Here is a 22,233-nt window from a genome sequence, read left to right as displayed (position 1 = left end):
GGTGTAATGTTGTTTCAGTTCTTCAAATGTTTATCAGTAGAATAATCATAGACAAAGTCAAAGGCTATTTTCTATTGTCTTACTTGAATCTTCTCCCTTATTTAAAATGTTTATGTGCTTGATAGAGAAGCTGGACTGACAGAGATATTGAGAGCTCCCTTGTATTTACTTTCTAAGTAACCACACCTAGCTGAGGTAGGGCAGGACTGAAGCCAGGAGTCAGGGATGGAGTCTAGGTCTCCCTCATTGGTGGCATCACCACTGCTTCCCCAGGTCTGCATTAGCTTGGAAGTGGAAACTGGAACCAGCCCTGGAAATGCAACACAGGCAATCTGAAGTAGAAGTAGAGGATCTTAGCTTGCCTCATAAACACTAAGTTAAATTCCTGCCTTCTTTTAAAACATTTTTTTCTGCCATATTAGAAGTGGCTGTGTATGGTGTTTTGCTATATATTCTTTTCTGTTCATTCCTACCATAGCTTCACTGATGGTTTCTTGTGTTTTTCCCTGAATACTTCTACATTCTGCTCAAACAGTCATGGCTCATCCAAGAGTCAGTCTGATTCCCTATTCAGCCTGCTGTGCAATTCCCCTTGACACATGTGGCCCTTTGTGATGTGACACTGCTGTTTCACTACACCTTGGGCATTTTCCCAAGGTGCATTTGACCTCCTCTTGAATGTGTGGCTGTCCAAATGCTCAACAACTCTACAATAAAAGCACATCCTTATTTCTTTCTCCATAGCCATATACAAGATATAAAACTGTCAGTGTTTGTTTTGTGACAGAGTTGATATGTTGACCAGCAGTGTTCTATCACAGGTGATGATAACATTTGAAGACCTGGCTGTGTACTTTACCTGGGAGGAATGGCAGAACATGAACAAAACTCAGAAAACCCTGTACAGGGATGTGATGCTGGAGATCTACAGCAGCCTGCTTTCCTTGGGTGAGTGATACCCATCACAAGCCCAGTAGTAACATTTTCTTGCTATTTGACAAATAAGTCAGCTCTTTATAAAGTTTAGTGATGGGCAGATATAAAATTTGAGCCCATGAATAATCTGAATGTCCACCATCTACAAAAGGATTCAGATTTGGAACATTTGTTGCATAGCTCCTGGACCAAGCTGTAGTCCTTTCGCTAACCAAAGGTAGTGATTTCCCAAAGTCTTACATTGTTTCCATCAATAGGATACTGCATGACCAAACCTGACTTGATCTTCAAGTTGGAGCAAGGAGCAGAGCCATGGATAGTGGAAGAATGCCTAAGTCAAAGCCTTCCAGGTCAGTCTGTACATATTGGGCAGGGAGGCCAAGGCATGAAGAGTGCAGCAGATATTGACTGGTGCTCTTTCCACTAAATTTCCCAAGTCTTATTCCTGATGATAACTGGATTTGCATCAGACACTAGCATTCTGGAGTATCTAGGGATACCAGTATCTGTCTCTTTTGTTCTTGGTGAATATGTTCTTTGATTTTAAGAAATTCCAATACTTTCCTGGTGTTACTAAGGCTTTTTTCCTAGGTTAGGTACATTTTCCAAATTCTAACTGCCCTTTTCTACAGTTTCCTACTTTTTTCTTCATGCATTTATTAATTTTTTCAATGCTTATTGATTGGGAAATGTATAGGAACTTGTTTGTTAGTAGTTATTCCAATTGAATTCTCACTCATTGCTCTGCAGGCAGAGAACTTGCTCTTTTATAAGCATCTCAAGACTGAATCAATATATGTGAACCCTTTTTTTCTCTCTCTCTCTCTCTTTGCCTTGCAAATAAATAATAATAGGTTGTTGGAAACAACTGAGGAGTGAGCTTGTAACTGGCAACCCCCTGTTTCATTCTCTCTTTATGTCTCATTCTGTCTCTCTGAATCTCAAACAAGTAAATAAGTAAACACTTAAAGATGACCAGGAACAAGCCTCTGTGCTGTGACATCAGAAATCATAAAGCTAAGCATGAATCTGTATAGCAACACAAAAATAAGTCAATCGTAGGTTAATCAAGAAAGTCATGAAATTCTGAATCCTAAGGTCATGCAACCTCATGGGTTCATGTTGAATGGCTCAGATATGTTTAAGCATGGAGTTTGAAATATGAATGCTCTCATGTTTCAGTATCATTGAAAAAAAAAAAACACAAAGATAAGAAAGGCATAGGAAATAGTATTCTGTGAAAATAGGAAACAGCTGATCATAAGCTTCCAGAAACTCAGATCATCAAACAGGGCTGTTTATAGAAAGAATTGAAAGGCGAGAACCAGGACTGTTGATTTCAGAATGAGCTAGAAAATACTTTTCAAAGAAGGTGAATACACCCTGGGTTGCAGAAACAAATCTTTAAACTGGTAGGGAGTGCATACCCAATGTGGTATATTGGGACTTTTCTGTACCTATTGTGGTTCTGAGAAGCTGAAGATGTTTGGTTTCCTTAGAAATATGAGGAAGCTATCATAGAGTGCAGATAAAAGCAGAGCTTTTCATTTGAGAAATCCCACAAACGCTATTTTCCTGGGAACATTAAATATGAGACAATCATAGATTCAAATCCTGTTCCTTAAATGTGGTCCTGCTTAGAGTACAGACACATTTCATCTTCTCTACCTGCAAATAAATGATACAGTAAAATTTTCCCATCTTTATGGCTGAAATATCAGAGAAGCAGAAAACACATTTTTTATAAAAATAAACTCAGGAACAGAACAGGGAAGAAATTGGTTGCCAGGCAATGAGTGAGTGATTTTACTAAATATTTCTCCATTCTTTAAAATTGTATAGAGTTTGTTTCATCTTTGTGAAAGGCAGAATCACAATGAGAGGAGAGAGAGAAAGAGATTTTCTATTACCTTACTCCCCAAATGCCTGCAACAGTTAGGCCTGACTAGTCTGAAGCCAAAATCCTGAAATTCTATCTAGGCCTCTGTAGTGTCTCACAGGATCCCAAGGACATGTACCATCATCTGCCTCCAAGTTTACATAAACAGAGAGCTGTACTGGAAACAGAGTAGCCAGGGTTCAAACTGGCACCATTTTGGGATACAGGCATCTCAATCCTGACTTAGCACATCGTAGCACATAACCCAATCTTCCATACTTGAAAAAAATTCAGGTAGTAAACAAGATCATAGTGAATATTGGGAAAGCCACTGATATAATTTAATATATTAATGTTTTAATAAAAAACATGTAGTAGTCATAGTAAAGTATCCTGTACTGATTATGTTAGAATCTTATGCCACTTGGAAAACAAGTAATCTCATTCCCTTTACATCAGTATGCTAGGAAAAGCAATTATATGTAATTCAGTGGCATGGTTATTTTTTTTTCTCATTTCAGTTGCCATGAAATGGGATTACCTGACTGAGACACACCAGGAAAGTGAAGACACAAATTTGATTCAGGATGGTATGAAATATAACAAGACATCAAATCTCAAGAGAATTGTATTAAGAAAAACACTTAATTTAAGTTCAAGCCATATTCCAAAACTGATTATCAAGAAGGGAGCCTATTCAGGAATGAATGCTGAGGAATGCAATGTGTTTCAAGATGTGTATCCCCCCAGCAGGCCTGGAGATAAATTTGATGCCACTAAGGTACCTGGGACCTCTGTCCAGTGCTATGACCCAGTTAGTCAGCATTGCAAGATTCAGACTGTGAAGCAGTCATTTGAACATACTGGACAAGGGAAAACCTTCAATAGGAAGAAGATACTCTGTACATTTGAGAGGGTTCATAAACGAGATACCAGTAATAAGTCAACTGTCACTGTTGGAAAAGCAATTCAAATAGAAAAAGCTTTCCATAAAAATTCTAAACTCAGTAAGCATCAACAAACCCACACAAGAGAGAAACTTTCTGAATATATTAAGCCTGTGGAACATGTCATTAACCAATCACATCTTACAATAAATCAGAGACCACAAATAGGGAAAAAGCCCTATGCTTGTACACTTTGTGGGAATTCATTCAGTTATAACTCCTGCCATGCCATTGATCACTGTACTCACATACAAGAAAACCCTCATTTATGCAATGAAAGTGGAGAAACCACTTACCAGAAGTCATATCTCATGAGACATCAGAAAATCCACAGGCAGAGGAAACATCATGAATGTAATGAATGTCAAAAAATCTTTTTCCAGAAATCAAACCTTATAACACATCAGAAAATTCACACAAGGAAGAGACCTCATGAATGCAATGACTGTGGAAAAGCCTTTTGTTATAAATCACAACTCAAAATACATCAGAGAACTCATACAGGGGAGAAACGTCATGAATGTAATGACTGTGGAAAAGCCTTTGGTTTTAAGTCACATCTCATACAGCATCAGCGAACTCACACAGGGGAGAAGCCTCATGAATGCAGTAACTGTGGAAAAGCCTTTGGCTCTAAATCACATCTCATACAGCATCAGAGAACTCACACAAGGGAGAAACCTCATGAATGTAATGACTGTGGAAAAGCCTTTGGCTCTAAGCCACAACTCATACGGCATCAGAGAATTCACACAGGAGAGAAACCTTATGTGTGCAATCACTGTGGAAAAGCCTTTTGCTATAAGTCACAACTCATAATACATCAAGGAACTCATACAGGGGAGAAGCCTCATGAGTGTAATGACTGTGGAAAAGCCTTTGGCTTTAAGTCACACCTCATCATACATCAGAGAATTCACACAGGAGAGAAGCCTCATGAATGCAGTGACTGTGGAAAAGCGTTTGTGTGTAAATCAGGCCTCATACGGCATCAGAGAACTCACACAGGGGAGAAATGTCATGAATGTAATGACTGTGGGAAAGCCTTTTCCCAGAAATCAAACCTTATAACACATCAAAAAATTCACACAGGGGAGAAACATCATGAATGTAATTACTGTGGAAAAGCCTTTTCCCAGAAATCATACCTCATAACACATCAGAGAATACACACAGGGGAGAAACCTTATGAATGTAATGACTGTGGAAAAACCTTCAGTCATAGGTCCCACCTCCAGACACATCAGAGAATTCACACAGGAGAAAAGCCTTATGAATGTATTGACTGTGGAAAAGCCTTTTCCCAGAAATCACAACTTATAACACATCAGAGAATTCACACAGGGGAGAAACGTCATGAATGTAATAACTGTGGAAAAGCCTTTTACCAGAAAGCACAACTCATAACACATCAGAGAATTCACACAGGGGAGAAACGTCATGAATGTAATGACTGTGGAAAAGCCTTTGGCCAAAAGTCACATCTCCTCCTACATCAGAGAATTCACAGAGAGAAGAAACCTAATTATTTTAATGACTGAGAAAGTCTTTTACCATAATTCAACCCTTATTACACATCATTAAATTCATATAAGGGAAAATCCTTTGAATGTAATGCATTGGAAAAGTCTTTATCCAGAAGTCACACCTCATAAGACATCAGAGAATTCATATGGGATTCACATTGTGGGGTGGGGAACCTCATGAATTTAATGAGTGTAGGAATGCTCTTTGCCAAAATCACACCTTATAGTATCAGAAAACTCATAAGGTGGATACTTATGAATGTCATAAATGTGGATTAGCTTTTTTTCCTTCAGGATATTTCATAACACATAAGAAAATTCAAAGAAAGGAGAGTCCTTGAGAATATAATGAGTACAGAAGAGCTTTTTCCCAAAATCAGTGTAACCATTGTGACAAAGCCTTTTGCTGAAAATCATACCTCATGTATCAAGATATGCACATAGTGAAGAAAGCTTATGAATGTCATTAGTGTGAAGAAAGCCATTTGTCAGAAACTGATCATTGTGCGTCAGAGAATTCACACAGGGGGTTTTGTTGGAGTAAAATGAATGTGGAAAAATTTTTCTGGAATTCATGCTTGGAGAAATATCAAATTCACAGAAGGTGATATCTTTTGAATGCAGTAAATATGAGAAAATCTTTAGCTAGAAACTAGACCTCAACGAACATCAGAGAATTCACAAATTAAACATTTCAATGTAATCAATATGAAAAAAAAATCTGTCATAAATCAGTCTTGAATTCCCATGAAGACTCAGAAATGAGAAAACATGCATGTATAGTGAAGCCCTGTACCATCTCTCAAAGCTTAACTGAGAGCTCCCACATAGGAAAACTCCTATGACCATAATTTAATTTGAAAAAAACCATTACTGTAAGGCAAACTCAGCAAACCTTAGCAAAATTACAAAGAAGCCTCTGAAAAAGTATTGTGTGTGGAACAATTCTTTGGTGGAATCACACCTCAGCACGTATTAGGCAGCTTACGTGATGGAATTATACTGTGAGACCAACACTCGTTAATTGTTCTTTAGAAACTTTTTTTTATCTTGTATACCCTGTATTTTTAACTTTCCCATTATTGTGAGTGAGACCAAGTAAATAAACTATGCTCTCCTGTATAAATTTTGCTAACAAATATTCAATCTGCAACACTTATTTGAAATACCATCTTCATTAGTTACAAAATTATTTTGTATAGCAATTTTGTTATCTGCCCAGTACTCTTTCCCTATATTATTGTAGTAAAACCACTGGTGTGACCATAGGCATGTCAACTGACTATGTTCCAACCATGATACTCTACCCCAACCCTGAATGATGAGTGCTATGTCCAGCATATTGAATGAGTCTCTGGTGATCTGTATACTTATGAGAATTTTCAAATTACCTGTGTGGAGATCAGGATTAGGCAACACTAACCAAGATGTGTTTGTATATTCAGGCAGGTGTTATCCCACACATCACCATCATTCTATAAAAGGACAACCTCAAATCTTATAAATTGCAACACTCCTTATCTCTTGAATTTTCCTATATTACTGAGTGTATACAGTCCCTTTTAAAATCTTTCATTCATGGTCCCCTGTTTCTAATTTTCTTCCTTAAATTCCTTCTTGCTCAGACATAAGAACTTGGACTGAAGTCTATTCAGAGGGTACCCATTGCAACAGAGAAATGGGTACGTCAATGTAGTTTACTTTTGTGTTAATATAACTTTATAGTGATTTTGTGGTAATCATTTTGGTTGTATTCTGCCCTTCTAAAGCTGACCCTCAGCTTCACTGAAAATTTGTATTTTCATCCCTTCCCCATTTACACAATCTTTTTTATATTTTAGTCAGATATATGCACAACTCAGACCTCAGGATATAGTCAGGATAGACACTACCTAGGATGTGTGTCCATTTCTTGGTGACTTGGCTGCAAATGCAATGATCATCTAGCTGCGGTAGATCTTTAATTTTCCATCAGGAGGACAGTCCTGCCAGTCATCCCTTCTGCCTCAAATACTACCCAGTGGGAATAGCTCACTCTCCTTTGTCAAGTCTCCTAGCTTCTTCCAACAGTTGATCATATCAAATCTCAGGATAATCCCACATTTAATAGAAAATGAATGGTGTGGCTGATGGCAGTTTCAGTGAGGTTGAATGGTTTGCTAGACTGCTGCCAATGGGGCAGATTCTATGTTACTCAGCTCTCATCTAAAATATTGCATGACTGAGGACTTGTTTTTGGCTCCCAGCTAAATATGGTGGTTTTTTTTTTTTTTCATGGAACCTGGGGGTATTATGTTGAAAAAAATTTCATATATGTGATTGGGTTAGCCTGGGTTTTCTATGTAACCCTGGCTTCAGTCACATGTGCTCATACATTCCAAAGGCCAAAGGAGGTTTATGTTCAAAGAAAATAAAAATTGATGTCACCATGAAGCCAAGGATGAAAGTGGTATAACCACAAGCAATGACAGATGCTACTGGAAGCTGGAAGTGGCAAGGAACAGATTATTCCCTTGGGACCAGATGGAGCACAGACCTCCCTGCATTTCAGCTTGAGCCAGAGTGATTTGCTTTTCATCTTTTAAATAGTGACAATGCATTTACCTTTTTTCAGTTATGAAGTTTGTGATCATTTCTGATAGTAACAATAGGAAGCCAGATTCTCTTGTTACTTCCGGGAGGTAACTGAAAATCCATGAAATAGATGAGCATGATCTCTGGAGGTAAAAGTTGAAAGACTGATCAGATATGGAAACTTGACAGAAGAGCTAGTAGGGTCAACATCAGATTGATTAGGTAGCTTCCTGCTCCAGATCTCAGTATTAATACATGATGATTCTTTCCTTAAAAAAGTCATTTCTTGTGTCTAAATGGAGTTTTGTTTTTTGGTTTTTTGTTTTTAAATGTTTCTTATCACTAATGCCTCAATAAATTCCTCTCTTCTACAATTCATTGTCATATATTTTATTTACAAATAAGCCTGAGTGACAAGGAGAGGAAAGTTATCTTCAGAAATCCCCTAATTTCTCTCAATTGTAGATTTGGTGTTTGATTCTTAGATTAATTATGGTTTCTGTTGACTGAGGTACTGGTTAAGTTTTTGACTGATGTTGACACAATCTCTTGTGCTTGGTAATTGTATATTTTCTGGCTCAGCATCTTGTTTTCTTATCTGAAAGTTTCTGGTTTTCTGTATGGACATTGTATGACTAGATGTTTTTACTGCTTGGATTTCCTTCCATCTTAGTTCTGTTTTCTTCCAAAACAGGGCTGAGACAGGAGCACATATGAGTGGCTTCTTTAGGACCTGGTGACAAAGGAAGAGTGAGGGCATAGAAAATGTTAGAAAGGGAAGCAAGTTCACAGAAGACAGTGCTGCTCAGTAGGTGGCTAATGTGAGCCAGCTAGTCTCCTTATCACTCTGAACTCTATAGAGCCAAGAAATCACTGTCTACTGATCTGCTGAGATTTGAAAACTGTGACCATTGTGTGTCACTGGATATTGTTTTTGACCCTTTTATATCCCTGTTAACTTCAGTGAGCTTTATTAAAGGCTAGCATAGTCAGTTGACATGAGTGAAAGAGCTTTGTAGGATTATTATAGAAAAAAGTGCCTCCTGGGGTCGGTGCTGTGGCATAGCAGATAAAGCCAACACTTGCAATGCTGGCATCTCATATGGGCACTGGTTTGAGTCCCAGCTGCTCCACTTCCAATCCAGCTCTCTCCTGTGGCCTGGGAAAGCAGTGAGAGATGGCCCAAGTCCTAAGGCCCCTGGACCCATGTGAGAAACCCAGAAGAAGCTCCTGAGCTCCTGGCTTCAGATCGGTGCGGCTCCAGCTGTTGCAGCCTTCTGGGGAGCGAACCAGCAGATGAAGGATTCTCTCTCTCTCTCTCTCTCTCTCTCTCTCTCTCTTTCTCTTTCTCTTTCTCTTTCTTTTCTCTCCCTGCCTTTCAAATAAAATAAATAAATCTTAAAAAAAAAAAAAAAGTGCCTGGTGATGAAGAGCAGGACATACAGACTCACACAGTAGAAACACAGTAGGTAACAAGACTGAAGGAATGGAAATTTGCAGACAATCATTACATATGACTTAGGTTTAAAGTTAGTTGTTTTGAGGAAAGGTCTTTGGTTTAGTGCTTAATAACACACTTGGGATTTCCACACCCCAATCTGAATATCTGGTTTTGAGTCCAGCTCCACTTCTGATTCTAGCTTCCTGATAGGCGCATATTAGGAGGCAGCAGGTGATGATTTAAATATTTGGACCTTGACATTCAAATGGGAAACCCAGATCTAGTTCTAGTCTCCTGGCTTTAACTGTTCTGGCCCAGCTATTGTTAGCCTTTTGGGGTTAGACTGGAAGACAAAAGATCATTTTCTGCATCTGTCTCTCCCTTCCAAATTAAAAAAAAAAAAAAAAAGGGTTGTTGAGGATTGTTTAGTTAATTTTGTTAATTCCTGTTCTCCTTTGGGTAAAGAATCTGTCCATAGATTCTTATGTGTCTGCCCCTATGGAGATAAGGGCAGGTAAGACAGTGGCTCAGTTGTGAGGGTCTAACAAAAAAGACACTGGGTGGGGTCAACTATGGCTTCTCAGGAATGGTAATGTATAAGTATAAATCCAGAGAGTGAATATTGAATAAATACAGCATTTTAAAAAGGTATACTACAATTTAACCCTGGAATTCTTCACATCAGATTTGGAATAAAGCCTTTGGTATATTTGAATGGCCTGAATAGTAATAAAGATTTATGCCTTACTCTCTAAGTCTCTGTGTGCATTATATATTTTATGATGAGAATAAAAAGGAGGATTACAAATATAAGCGTTTGTATGCCAGCTTGGAGCTATCTTTCCTATTTTTATGTTATTTAGGAAAAGAAACCTGAAATTTCTCGTGGTCTCTGACAATATTGTGAAATTAAGTACATTGTGTACATGTCATGTTAAAGGTTTAGTTGTTGTGTTTTGGAGCATATGGCCTAGTAAGTATGTGAAAATATTAATACTATTTGTGCATAAACAAAATATCTTAGTGTCCTCATGATTGACATAACAAAGTACCCTAGACTGGATGAATTAAACAAAAGAAATTTCTCACAATTATGGAAGCTAGGGACACCAAGTTCGATTCTTCTCTTGTAGGTGGACACCTTCCTACTGTGAACTTATATAGACTAAAGTCACTTCCAGCAGGCATATAGGCTGTCTCTTACTGATATAACATTGTGAGTTTTCTACTCTCAAGAAACAATCTCAATGTAATTACCTGCCAAAGTCTTCATTTTATAAATTCCATTGCATTAGGAATAAAAATTTTAATGTATGATTTGTTGAAGATAAAATTATTCAGATTATAGCATTCTATACCTACCCCCCACCAAATTCTTTCATGAAAACTGCATTCATTCCACTATAGCAGTCTGAAAACACGACTATTTTAAATTAATTCTAAATCTAAAATCTAATCTTATTTAAGTATCATCTAAATTGTATATGACAGATTTATCCTGGACAAAATCCCTCTCCTCTGAACAAGTAAACCACTTAAGTTAGGTGCTCCCTTAATACAATGGTAAGGTCAGCAAAGGATAAATATTCCCGGCTGGCGCCGCAGCTCACTAGGCTAATCCTCCGCCTAGCGGCGCCGGCACACCGGGTTCTAGTCCCGGTCGGGGCGCCGGATTCTGTCCCGGTTGCCCCTCTTCCAGGCCAGCTCTCTGCTGTGGCCCGGGAGTGCAGTGGAGGATGGCCCAGGTGCTTGGGCCCTGCACCCCATGGGAGACCAGGAAAAGCACCTGGCTCCTGGCTCCTGCCATCGGATCAGCGCGGTGCGCTGGCCGCAGCGCGCCGGCCGCGGCGGCCATTGGAGGGTGAACCAACGGCAAAAGGAAGACCTTTCTCTCTGTCTCTCTCTCACTGTCCACTCTGCCTGTCAAAAAAAAAATATATATATATATATTTCCAATGCTACATGAAGAAAAAAGAGTTATAGGTCCCAATGAAATTCAAAACCTAGTGGAACAACTGCCATCATCTTAGTGCTGAATTATAAGTCTCTTTAATTGGAGACCCGGGTTTCCAGAAGCAGAGATGGCAGCATCATTCCCATGGCTCTGTATGAGAAACCCTGGCTCACCAAACCTGTGTACCTCTGCACCATATATCAAATAGTCCCAAATTCAACATTCATGTGTGCTTCTGTATGAATCACGGAATGATCTGTGCAGTCTTCATTCTGAACATGGTTCCTATTGCAATGGCATGCCCCCAGGCAACCAAGGAGCTCTGAGTGTGTGGAGCCACACCCAGTGATTGCCCTGAGACCCAGCTCTACCCTGCACACATGGTCTCAGCACACATGGCTCCCACAGTTACTGAGTGCAGAAGTTCTGCTCTGCCCTGTCATCCTGTCCAGCAAACAGAGAGGCAGACGTTCCTTGAGCCAGCTTCACCTAAATGGCTTGAGTCCCAGAGCCTGTTTATATTGAGAGGCTGGGAGCACCTCACAGTCCTGTGTGGGTGCCTGACCACTACTCAGTCCTCCCAGCAAGGCTCAAAGTCAGTGAGGACTGCTGAGTTTTCCCTCCACTAGAATCTCTGGATCACATGACCCATAAGAGCCCCTTGGCAAATGTTACCTCTCTTGGCCACTTGGCCGCTGCCCCCAGTACAGCAGAGAGGATGATCCTGTCTCAGTTGCTGTGCATGTACACAAAGGCTTCTGCAGCTGCTGCCGAAGCCCAAAATGGTGCCCTCCCTTTCTCAGCCTGGCAGTGGGCACCATTGTGGGGAGGACAGGGTGAGGTAAACCTGCCCCTTTTACTTCCATGGGGTCTGTGGGTAAGTGCTAGTAACTACCAGCCCCTGGGGCTCCAGTCTGGACTCAAGCCACACTCTCCCTCTGGCTACATCACTGCGGGTTGCTGCAGTCTGGTCTCACCTCTGTCTCCAAGCTGCCACCTGCTCTGGCTCTTTGGCTGCTACCTTCAAGTGTTGTGTCCATGTTCGTGCTGCACCCCCACACATTCCACACAGGTCCATCGTGTTCCTCTTACTTTTGTCGACTTTCCAGTGCCATTTTCTAATTCTCTCCTGATTGTGCACTTTATATATATTTATATATACATATAAATTTATATATATTTATTATATATATATAGTTTTACTATTTATCCCTAGCCTAGCACAGTATGTCATTTCCTATTCCATTATCTTGGAATCTCAAAGATACAATTCTAACAATATAATGATAATTATATCCCTCTTCCTTCCTTTGTTTCCTAATTTTTGTGGTAACATTTTTATTGACTTTATAGTCCCAGGCTTAGCGCTCCACTAAATAAAGAGTTGAGGAATCAAAAGTAGAAGGACCACTGTTTACAGGAGTATAGAGAAGGACTGTAAACAGCAATCAAATCCCCAGATGTCAGTTTCACTCATGTACAATAAATTTGTTTCTTATTCTGTATGTTAGCCATTACATATCAGAGAAAACATGATATTTGTCATTTTTCACTGTGATGTCATCACATCCCTGTATATTTTGGATGATGGTTTCTTAGTAACTTTCATGTTCATAGTTCCTCATAATCTTCTAGGTGCCATAGTGCCATCTCCTAGTGCTGTCAGGCTAATTGACAGGAAATTTATATATATTTTGTGAATATTTAGAGAATTAAAAATTAAACTATATTAAATTTTTGAAATTGTACAAAGTGCAGATTTTTGTGCCCATATTTTTCCTTTAAATTTAATAATTTAAATTATTGAATAATACATACTGGAATACTTCTAAGTTATTTTGCTGAGTAGCATAAACATTTCTAGTTTAAGTCCCTGCAAATTTTGTATTTTTGTAAGTAAAATTTTGTAAATATTTTCAATAATATCCATCACATGTGCTTGAGATTCTTTCATTTCCTCCCCAAAGTTCTAATTTCTAATTACAAAAGTAAATAAAATGTATAATATTACATGTGATTCATTGCTGGTTTTGATTTGCCTGTGAAAAGATTATTTACACCTCCATAACACTTGTGTATATCATTACCAAACTATTTTTTTGCAATATTAGCATAGGGGACTTGGGCTTACCTTGGCTTGCTTTTCACTGTGAGGTCACCACCTCATATCCTTTCTTGAAGTGTCTGATAAGTTTTCATGTTCATAATTTTTCAGAAATAACTGCACACAGTCTCCTTATGCAATGTATATCTAACAATTTTTGGATTATATGGAAAAAACATTGACCTTGGTTATTTTATTTCCCAAAGTGCAATTCTGTATACTTCCATTCCATTAACTTGAATTTGTGATGAGAGCTGGTTTCTTGGTTTAAATTATGAAAACTTTGTTATTATTCTTCCTTAAAGCTAATTTAATTGATATGTTCCTTTACTTCCTGTGTATGTATTTGTTATTTTATTATTGCTTCTACCAAATGACTCATGTCTATTCACAGGAATTCAAAAAAAATTATCATGTTTTGTGCATCCCAGTCTTACTTATTTTATATTGCATTTTATTGTTTTCACCTATATTTATCATCCATCCTCCTTGAAAATCAAGTATTAGCCTTTTACTCTTGCCCCAGCCCACGGGGTAATCAGCTAGGACACGAGGAGGGCAGACCTGAATGGAGAGACAAACCAGACACGAGGAGGGAGACCAAGACAGTACTCTGATCAAGGTCTCACTTTATTGGAGAAGGAGGCAGCTTATATAGTACAAGGCAACGATTGTAACAGTCGAGGGCAAGCAGGGGTCATCTTACAACATAGTTCAAAGGAAGAATTTCACAGGAATCAGCATCAATTTGACAAAGGGAGTTACAGTGAGGTCTTACAGCTACCAGACATGCTTATCAAGGTACAAGAAAGAGAGCACTGAAGCCAGATGGCCAAGCACTAACCATATCAGTGAGCTGTACAAATGGAATTTTCTAGTGAATCCTCCTTACAGGAACACAGTTGAAGGTTAATCTAAACAAAGGCCTATACAGGGAACCCAGCACAATGGCTCCCAACAACTCTTAAGCTTTTCGTGCCGGTTTTATTGCAAGTTCACCATTTCAAACAGTATTACATACATCATATCAGAACTGTCATGTGTGCATTTCATGAAAACCATATTGAAATAGTGGATCCTTTAACCCTTCCAAGAATACATGTGCTTTAGAACATTTTGTGGCTTTAATGGTACACATAATGCAATGTTGGACTTGAAAATTTGTACGTACTAGATTGACACACTTCTATATTTCCTTTAGAATTATTATGCTAGATAACAAGAATTGGTCTTGATGTATATTTCTGTAATTATGTACTCTTTTGTAAATATTATTTTGGGAATATTATTCAAAAATTTCCCCTATGTCTGCTTAGAATTGTATATATAAATTACTAATTTCTACTTGTAGCAATTATAATATGATGTCATGCTATATCTGAATAATTCATTTTTTATTTTTTTAAACTTTTATTTAATGAATATAAATTTCCAAAGTACAGCTTATGGATTACAATGGCTTCCCCCCCATACCGTCCCTCCCACCCGCAACCCTCCCCTTATCCACTCCCTCTCCCCTTCCATTAACATGAGGATTCATTTTCGATTCTCTTTATATACAGAAGATCAGTTTAGCATACATTAAGTAAAGATTTCAACAGTTTGCTCCCACACAGAAACATAAAGTGAAAAATAATAATGATTTTTTTAAATGATGATGAAATCAGATCAGACCTATTGTCATGTTTAATCCCAGTGAGAGTCAAGTTGGGAATTGATAATTTCTTCTTTTTTTTTTTTAACAGAAGATCAGTTTAGTATACATTAAGTAAAGATTTCAACAGTTTGCACCCCCATAAAAACACAAAGTGAAATATACTGTTTGAGTACTCGTTATAGCATTAAGTCTCAATGTACAGCACATTAAGGACAGAGATCCTACATGAGGAGTAAGTGCACAGTGACTCCTGTTGTTCACTTTACAAATTGACACTCTTGTTTATGGCCTCAGTAATCTCCCCATGCTCCAGTCATGAGTTTCCAAGGCTATGGAAGCTTTTTGAGTTCTCTGACTCTTACCTTGTTTAGACAAGGTCATAGTCAAAGTGGAGGTTCTCTCCTCCCTTCAGAGAAAGGTACCTCCTTCTTTGAAGACCTGTTCTTTCCACTGGGATCTCACTCACAGAGATCTTTCATTTAGTTTTTTTTTTTTTTTTGCCAGAGTGTCTTGGCTTTCCATGCCTGAAATACTCTCATGGGCTCTTCAGCCAGATCGGAATGCCTTTAGGGCTGATTCTGAGGCCAGAGTGCTATTTAGGACATCCGCCATTCTATGAGTCTGCTGAGTATCTCACTTCCCATGTTGGATCACTCTCCCCTTTATTCTATCGGTTAGTATTAGCAGGTACTAGACTTGTTTATGTGCTCCCTTTGACTCTTAGTCCTTTCATTATGATCAATTGTGAACTGAAATTGATCACTTGGACTAGTGAGATGGCATTGGTGCATGCCACCTTGATGGGATTAAATTGGAGTCCCCTGGTATGTTTCTAACTCTATCATTTGGGGCAAGTCAGCTTGAGCATGTCCCAAATTGTACATCTCTTCCCTCTCTTATTCCCACTCTTATGTTTAACAGGGATCACATTTTAGTTAAATTTCAACTAAGAATAACTGTGTATTAATTACGGAATTAAACCAATCATATTAAGTAGAATAGACAAAAAAACTACTAAGAGGGATAATGTATTAAGTTGTTCATTAACAGTCAGGGCTATGCTGATCAAGTCACCATTTCTCATAGTGTCCCTTTCACTTCAACAGGTTTCCTTTTTGGTGTTCAGTCAGTTGTCACCAATCAGGGAGAACATATGGTATTTGTCCCTTTGGGACTGGCTTATTTCACTCAGCATGATGTGTTCCAGATTCATTTTTACTTGAATATTTTAAAAATTTGCACTTCAATTGATTATAATTACCTACTTATATCACTGGTAATATCCTTTATTCCATTTCTTTTTTTAATTTATTACTATGACCTTGGTTTTTTTCATTAATAGTGTGACTTATGTCCATCTTGGAACAAGTTACCTATGGTAATCAACTTTACCTAATTTCTGCCAGTTTTCAGACAATGTTCGTGTACAACATTGCATAGAATCATTTAGCGTCAGTGTCATCATTCTCCTTTTCAGGTCATATATTTTGTTACATTTTGTGGACTGTTTTGGAACTCTACATTTACACTTGATTTTGGAAATTTTCCGAAGTCGTTTCTTTAGATCAATGTTGCATTTCAAATGTATTCTGTTATAACACTTGAAATATTGTTGATTAAAGCTATGTTGACTATTTTCTTTTTTCTGTCAAATTTAATTTTTCATAATTATGTATGTGTTTATTTCCCACAAAATTACTGTATATTGTTTTGTCATTAATAATGCTTTTAAAAAGTATTTCCTTCTACTCTATATAAAAATACATTCCAACCATAGCCCTGAAAGTATTTGATCTTCCTAGTCAGCATTCTCTCTTTTTTAAAGATTTATTTATTTATTTATTTGAAAGAGTTACACAGAGAGAGAAGGAGAGGCATAGAGAGGTCTTCCATCTGCTGGTTCACTTCCCAATTGGAAGCAACGGCCAGAGCTGCACTGATCTGAAGCCAGGAGCTTCTTCCAGGTCTCTCACACAGATGCAGGGGCCCAAGGACTTGGGCCATCTTCTGCTGCTTTCCTCAGCCATAGCAGAGAGCTGGATCAAAAGTGGAGCAGCCGGGACTCAAGCTGGCACCCATATGGGATGACGGCACCGTAGGCAGCAGCTTTACCTGCTGCACCACAGCGCGGGCCCTAGCATTTTTTTTTTGACAGGCAGAGTTAGAGAGAGAGAGAGACAGAGAGAAAGGTCTTTTTCCATTGGTTCACCCCCGCAAAATGGCCTCTATGGCTGGTGCACTGCACTGATCCGAAGCCAGGAGCCAGGTGCTTCCTCCTGGTCTCCAATGCGGGTGCAGGGCCCAAGCGCTTGAGCCATTCTCCACTGCCTTCTCCAGGCCACAGCAGAGAGCTGGACTGGAAGAGGAGGAAGAGGAGCAACCGGGACTAGAACCCGGGGTGCTGGCACCGCAGGCAGAGGGTTAGCCAAGTGAGCTGTAGCGCTGGCCATAACATTCTCTTTTTGAAGCCATGAAGTGGCTCACATTTCTCTAAGTTGTCTAATTCCTTCCATGTGCATGCTTTTGCAAAATGATGTCACAGTGGACCTCAGATGGTCAAGTTCATGTATTCCCTTAATATTTTGAGTTTTTTTTTTAATACTCATGCACATTTTAGATTCTTTATATTTTACTGTTGAAAGCGACTACAGTGTGTTGTGGTGAAGATCTTTTCCAGCAACGTCTATTAGGAGTTTTATGTGTTTCCTGTACTTGGACATGTCTTTCTTTCTCCAAATTGGGGAAGTTTTCTGTAATTATTTCACTAATTAGGCCTTCTAATGCATTCTCTCTTTCCACACCTTCAGGAACTCCTAAAACTTGTATGTTGGCTCATTGGATATTATCCTATAAATCTTCAACTTTGTTTTTAACTTTTAAAATTTCTTCCTTTTGTCTTTGAACTGACTGAAAATTTTCTGAAGATTTATCTTTTAGCTCAGATATTCTTTCTTCTGCCTTATCAAATCTGTTGTGAAGGCTTTTTACTGCACTTTTATTTCACCTATTTCATTCATTTCTAATATTTCAGTTTGATTTCTCTTTTTTTAAAGATTTATTTATTTGAAAGAGTTACTCAGAGAAGGAGAGGCAGAGGCAGAGAGAGAGAGAGAGAAAGAGAGTGAGAGTCTTCCATCTGCTGATTCCCCAACTGGCCACAACGGCCGGGGCTGTGCCTGTCTGAAGCCAGGAGCTTTTTCAGGGTCTCCCACGTGGGTGCAAGGGCCCAAGGGCTTGGGCCATCTTCTACTGCTTTCCCAGGCCACAGCAGAGAGCTGCATTAGAAGTGGGACAGTTGAGACTCAAACCGGTGCCCATATGGGATGCCAGCACTGCAGGCGGCAGCTTTACTTCCTATGCCGTAGTGCCGGCCACTGATTTCTCTTTAAATCTCAATTTTGTAGGGAGATTTTTCCTTCAGGTCATGTATGGATTTCCTTAATTCATGGATTTGCTTCTCACTTCTTCTGAGTCGTCCTATGATTAATCTCTGAATTCCATTTTGGGCATTTCATCAGTATCTTCATTTTCACATTCTAATCTTGAAATGGTGTTCTGTTCCTTTGAGGAAGTCATGTTTTTTTCTTTAGTCTTGTTCTTGAATTTCTGCATTTATTCTTAAGCATTTGTGGAGATACTTGTTACTTTTTTTCCTGTGATGGTTTTTATCTTGAACTATGCCTCAGTGGTTTAGTCGAATGTCTGCTCTTTCAGTGAATAGCTGGAGTTGTGTGCTGGGTGTGACCAGGAAGCTCTAGCCAGTGCTTCAGAGTGGACGAGTATCCAGAATGACACCAAGGTTGGGTACTGTAGATCTCTTGTTAACAGAAGTGGGTATGGATGCCTCTATTGGCATAATCACACCCTCACCTCCTCTCTTCCCAGCTGATCAATGTCCAGGTATTAGCCCTCAATGGATTCAATACTCACCTGTGCTTCTGCATGAACTGCACAGAGAATCTGTGCAGTCCTTGGTGTCAGCATGGATCCTGTGGCAATGACCCACCCCAGGCAAGCAGGGAGCTCTGCTGTTTGGAACTGCACATAATGATCGCCTAGAGACCCAGCTACACCCTGTGCCCTCTCGTGTAGTCTTAGAATTCCCACAGTGTTGGTACTCAAGGGTTCCACAGTCACGTGGTTAAGAGCCCCACTATCCTGTCCCACCCACTGAGAGGTTCCCTGACCAACTGCCTCTGGGTGCTCCATATAGGTTGTTTTAGCCCTGGAACCCTGGAGCTCATTATATGTTGATGCATCCTTTCCTCACTAGAGGCATCACTACTTTTTAGTGTCAAGCCACAGATTCATCCCCAGGTAGCTGTCACACCATAGCTTCAGCTCAGGTGCAGTGGGCAAAGAAGGAGGGAGGACAACTGTGCTTCCTGGGATACAGAGGAGCTTTCTCATGGCATCCACTGAGTACAGTGCTCCATGCACTAACTGACATGCATTGGTAATGGAGAGCAAACCCTGTCAGATCCATCTAACTTCTTGCTGTGGCACAGCAAAGGATTCGACTAGATCTAGGACAAGTGGTAAATGAAATGCACATTGACCTCATTCAGCCTCCACAGTGCTGTGAACAAAAGTGAGAAGGTGAGTTTGGGGTCAGACATCTATGTTGGACTCCCATCAGACCACTTCAGAACAGGGATGGTCAGTTGTGACAGCTTAAAGCCACCTTTTTCAGTCTTCTTTCAGATTTTCAGGTAGTGATATCCTGATATTATTCATGATTTTTATATCCAGGATTATTTCTTCTAAGAAAGCTTAGAAGATGAATTGGAGAAGTGAGTCACAGGGCAGCATCCTTTCAGTGAAGTCACCATCAGATTCCCATTAGAGCCTCTGTGCTGATTAGATCTTCTGGACAACAAAGGATGTGGAGAAACTGGGAAAGCTCAGAAGAGGAAGAAAAATCATTACCAGCACAAATATATGACTTAAAATTTTCCTACAAAATGAAAACTAATTCAATACAGTTTTAGTGACTGATTTCTTTCCAAGTTAAAGAAATTTATTATGTGGGGAGTATTTGCTCCAAGAAGTGTGATGATAACTTTATTTTCATTTTAATAAGGACAAAAAATTAATTTAAATGGAGTCAGGAGGTGCCAGCATTGTGCTCCAGTGAGTTAACTTGCCACTTCTGATGCTGGCATCCTGTAGTGAACTGGTGATTCCAATCCTGGCTGTTCTGCTTCTGATCCAGCTCTGTGCTAATACCCCAGGGAATTCAATAGATAATGACTCAAGTACTTGAGCCCCTGCCACCCATGAGGAAGACTTGGATAGAGTTCCAGGATCCTAATTTCGGCCTGGCCCAGACCCATCTGCTACTGCAGCTATTTGGGGAGTGAACCAGGAGGCTAAGACTCTTTCACCATCTCTCCCTCTGTCCCTGTAACTTTGCTTTTCAAATAAATAAATAAATAATTGAAGAAAATAACTTCAGAAAACCCTATGTGGCCCGCAGCCCAGCCACATTACTCCCTCTGGGCTATGCCCGTTTACTTGCCTTGGTCTCATGGATCATATTTGGCACACTTTGCCTTGCTTATTATTCCTACAGGGCTGTGAAATCAAAGAACATTAAAGAATAAGTCAAGTGGATGATGTATTGGATTATATTTGCATTTTTCACCACACAGACACATTTACAGACATCTTCCTTTGTTGGTTTTCATTGAATTATGAACTAAAAGTAGCATTTGTAGCCTGGCTGCTGTCTCCCTACACAAAGGGCTCCAGCCTCCTCTACAGGTAGTGCATCCCATGCTATCTTCAAAGGAAAAGGAGAATGATGGTTACCTGATCCAAGCAAAAGACAGAAGTTAGGATGCCCTTGTGCACTTTGGGAAGCAGGACTTGAACGTTGCCACCACAGTGGCCATGATGCCTGCTTCCAAGGGGCAGAGTGCCTTATCTGAGAGACTCTGGAGTTTCAGCACACAGGACTGCACCACTACCAGGGGCGACAGTACCCTGCTCCCTCCACTGGGCCTGGGCAGTCGAGTGACCAGCACCGCCAGCCCAAGCATCACCTGGAGTCCTTTTGTCTCACTTCAAGAAGAAAATTGCCTCATCCTCGGCCAGTGAAACCACGTGAGTAAGAGAAGCCAACAGCACCGGAGCCACAGAATATTTCTTCTCTGCCTTAAGAGCTATTCTCTAACAACAGAAGTCCACAGCTGGGTGTGCTTTGAGTGTGCAGCCTCACAGATGTGGCCTTTTCTCTCTCCCCCAGACCTCCATTAACGAGTTCTCTTCCTTTCGTTGCTATCCTTTTCCTTGGTTCAAGGGGTGGTGGGTGACCTATGAGGCCTCTGAGGTTGGTTGTTTCCCACGACTGGCTCTCCTTTGCACCCAACAATGTGTTTTCTTTTCTTTTTTTTAATTTTATTTTTATTTTTTGACAGGCAGAGTGGACAGTGAGAGAGAGAGACAGAGAGAAAGGTCTTCCTTTGCCGTTGGTTCACCCTCCAATGTCCGCCGCGGCTGGCGCTCTGCGGCCGGCGCACCGCGCTGATCCGATGGCAGGAGCCAGGAGCCAGGTGCTTTTCCTGGTCTCCCATGGGGTGCAGGGCCCAAGCACCTGGGCCATCCTCCACTGCACTCCCTGGCCACAGCAGAGAGCTGGCCTGGAAGAGGGGCAGCCGGGACAGAATCCGGCGCCCCAACTGGGATTAGAACCCGGTGTGCCGGCGCCACTAGGCGGAGGATTAGCCTAGTGAGCTGTGGCGCCGGCCCCAACAATGTGTTTTCAGAAAGAGGACAGCATCACCTTAATACTGCTGAGAGGCACATGTGTAATTTATCTGTTGCCTACTTAGTTTATTTTTAAGATTTATTTTATTTATTTGAAAGATGGAGATACAGAGAGAGGTAGAGCCAGAGAGAGAGAGAGGTCTTCCATCTGCTGGTTCACTACCCAGATGACTGCAATGGCCAGAGGTGAGCTGATCTGAAGCCAGGAGCCTGGAGCTTCTTCCAGGTTTCCCACGTGGTTGCAGGGGCCCAAGGACTTGGGCCATCTTCCACTGCTTCCCCAGGCCATAGCAGAGAGTTGGATTGGAAGTGGAGCAGCCAGGACTCAAACCAGCGCCCATATGGGATGCCGGCACTGCAGGCTGGTTGGGTTTTCTTGTTTTGTTTTTGTTTTTGTTTTTTGTTTTTTGTATTGCCAGGCAGAGTTAGACAGTGAGAGAGAGA

At 40.2% G+C, this 22,233-nt stretch overlaps 1 protein-coding gene and 1 pseudogene across 10 annotated transcripts in view; both read left to right on the top strand.

Moving 5' to 3' along the window:
- Positions 1–10,058, top strand: part of LOC100355902 (zinc finger protein 84) — a 52,703-nt gene extending 42,645 nt beyond the window's left edge. For 7 of the 10 annotated variants that reach the window (XM_008275411.4, XM_008275406.4, XM_051834418.2 and 4 more), the window contains 3 exons: positions 822–948; positions 1,194–1,286; positions 3,337–10,058. In XM_008275411.4, the coding sequence (XP_008273633.1) occupies positions 825–948; positions 1,194–1,286; positions 3,337–5,303 (2,184 nt within the window). In that variant the 5' untranslated portion in view covers positions 822–824 and the 3' untranslated portion in view covers positions 5,304–10,058. The remainder of the gene's footprint in view (positions 1–821; positions 949–1,193; positions 1,287–3,336) is intronic. The other 3 variants (XM_070059570.1, XM_070059571.1, XM_051834421.2) reach the window with 1 other exon arrangement.
- Positions 10,059–18,806: 8,748 nt separating this feature from the next.
- LOC127487768 (receptor expression-enhancing protein 1 pseudogene) lies at positions 18,807–21,896 on the top strand (annotated as a pseudogene).
- The last annotated feature ends 337 nt before the right edge of the window (positions 21,897–22,233 follow it).

Source organism: Oryctolagus cuniculus, chromosome 16, assembly GCF_964237555.1.
Source record: "Oryctolagus cuniculus chromosome 16, mOryCun1.1, whole genome shotgun sequence".
NCBI lineage: Eukaryota > Metazoa > Chordata > Mammalia > Lagomorpha > Leporidae > Oryctolagus > Oryctolagus cuniculus.
The sequence above is the reverse complement of the archived record's forward strand: the minus strand, read 5'-3'. Positions and strand labels throughout refer to the sequence as shown.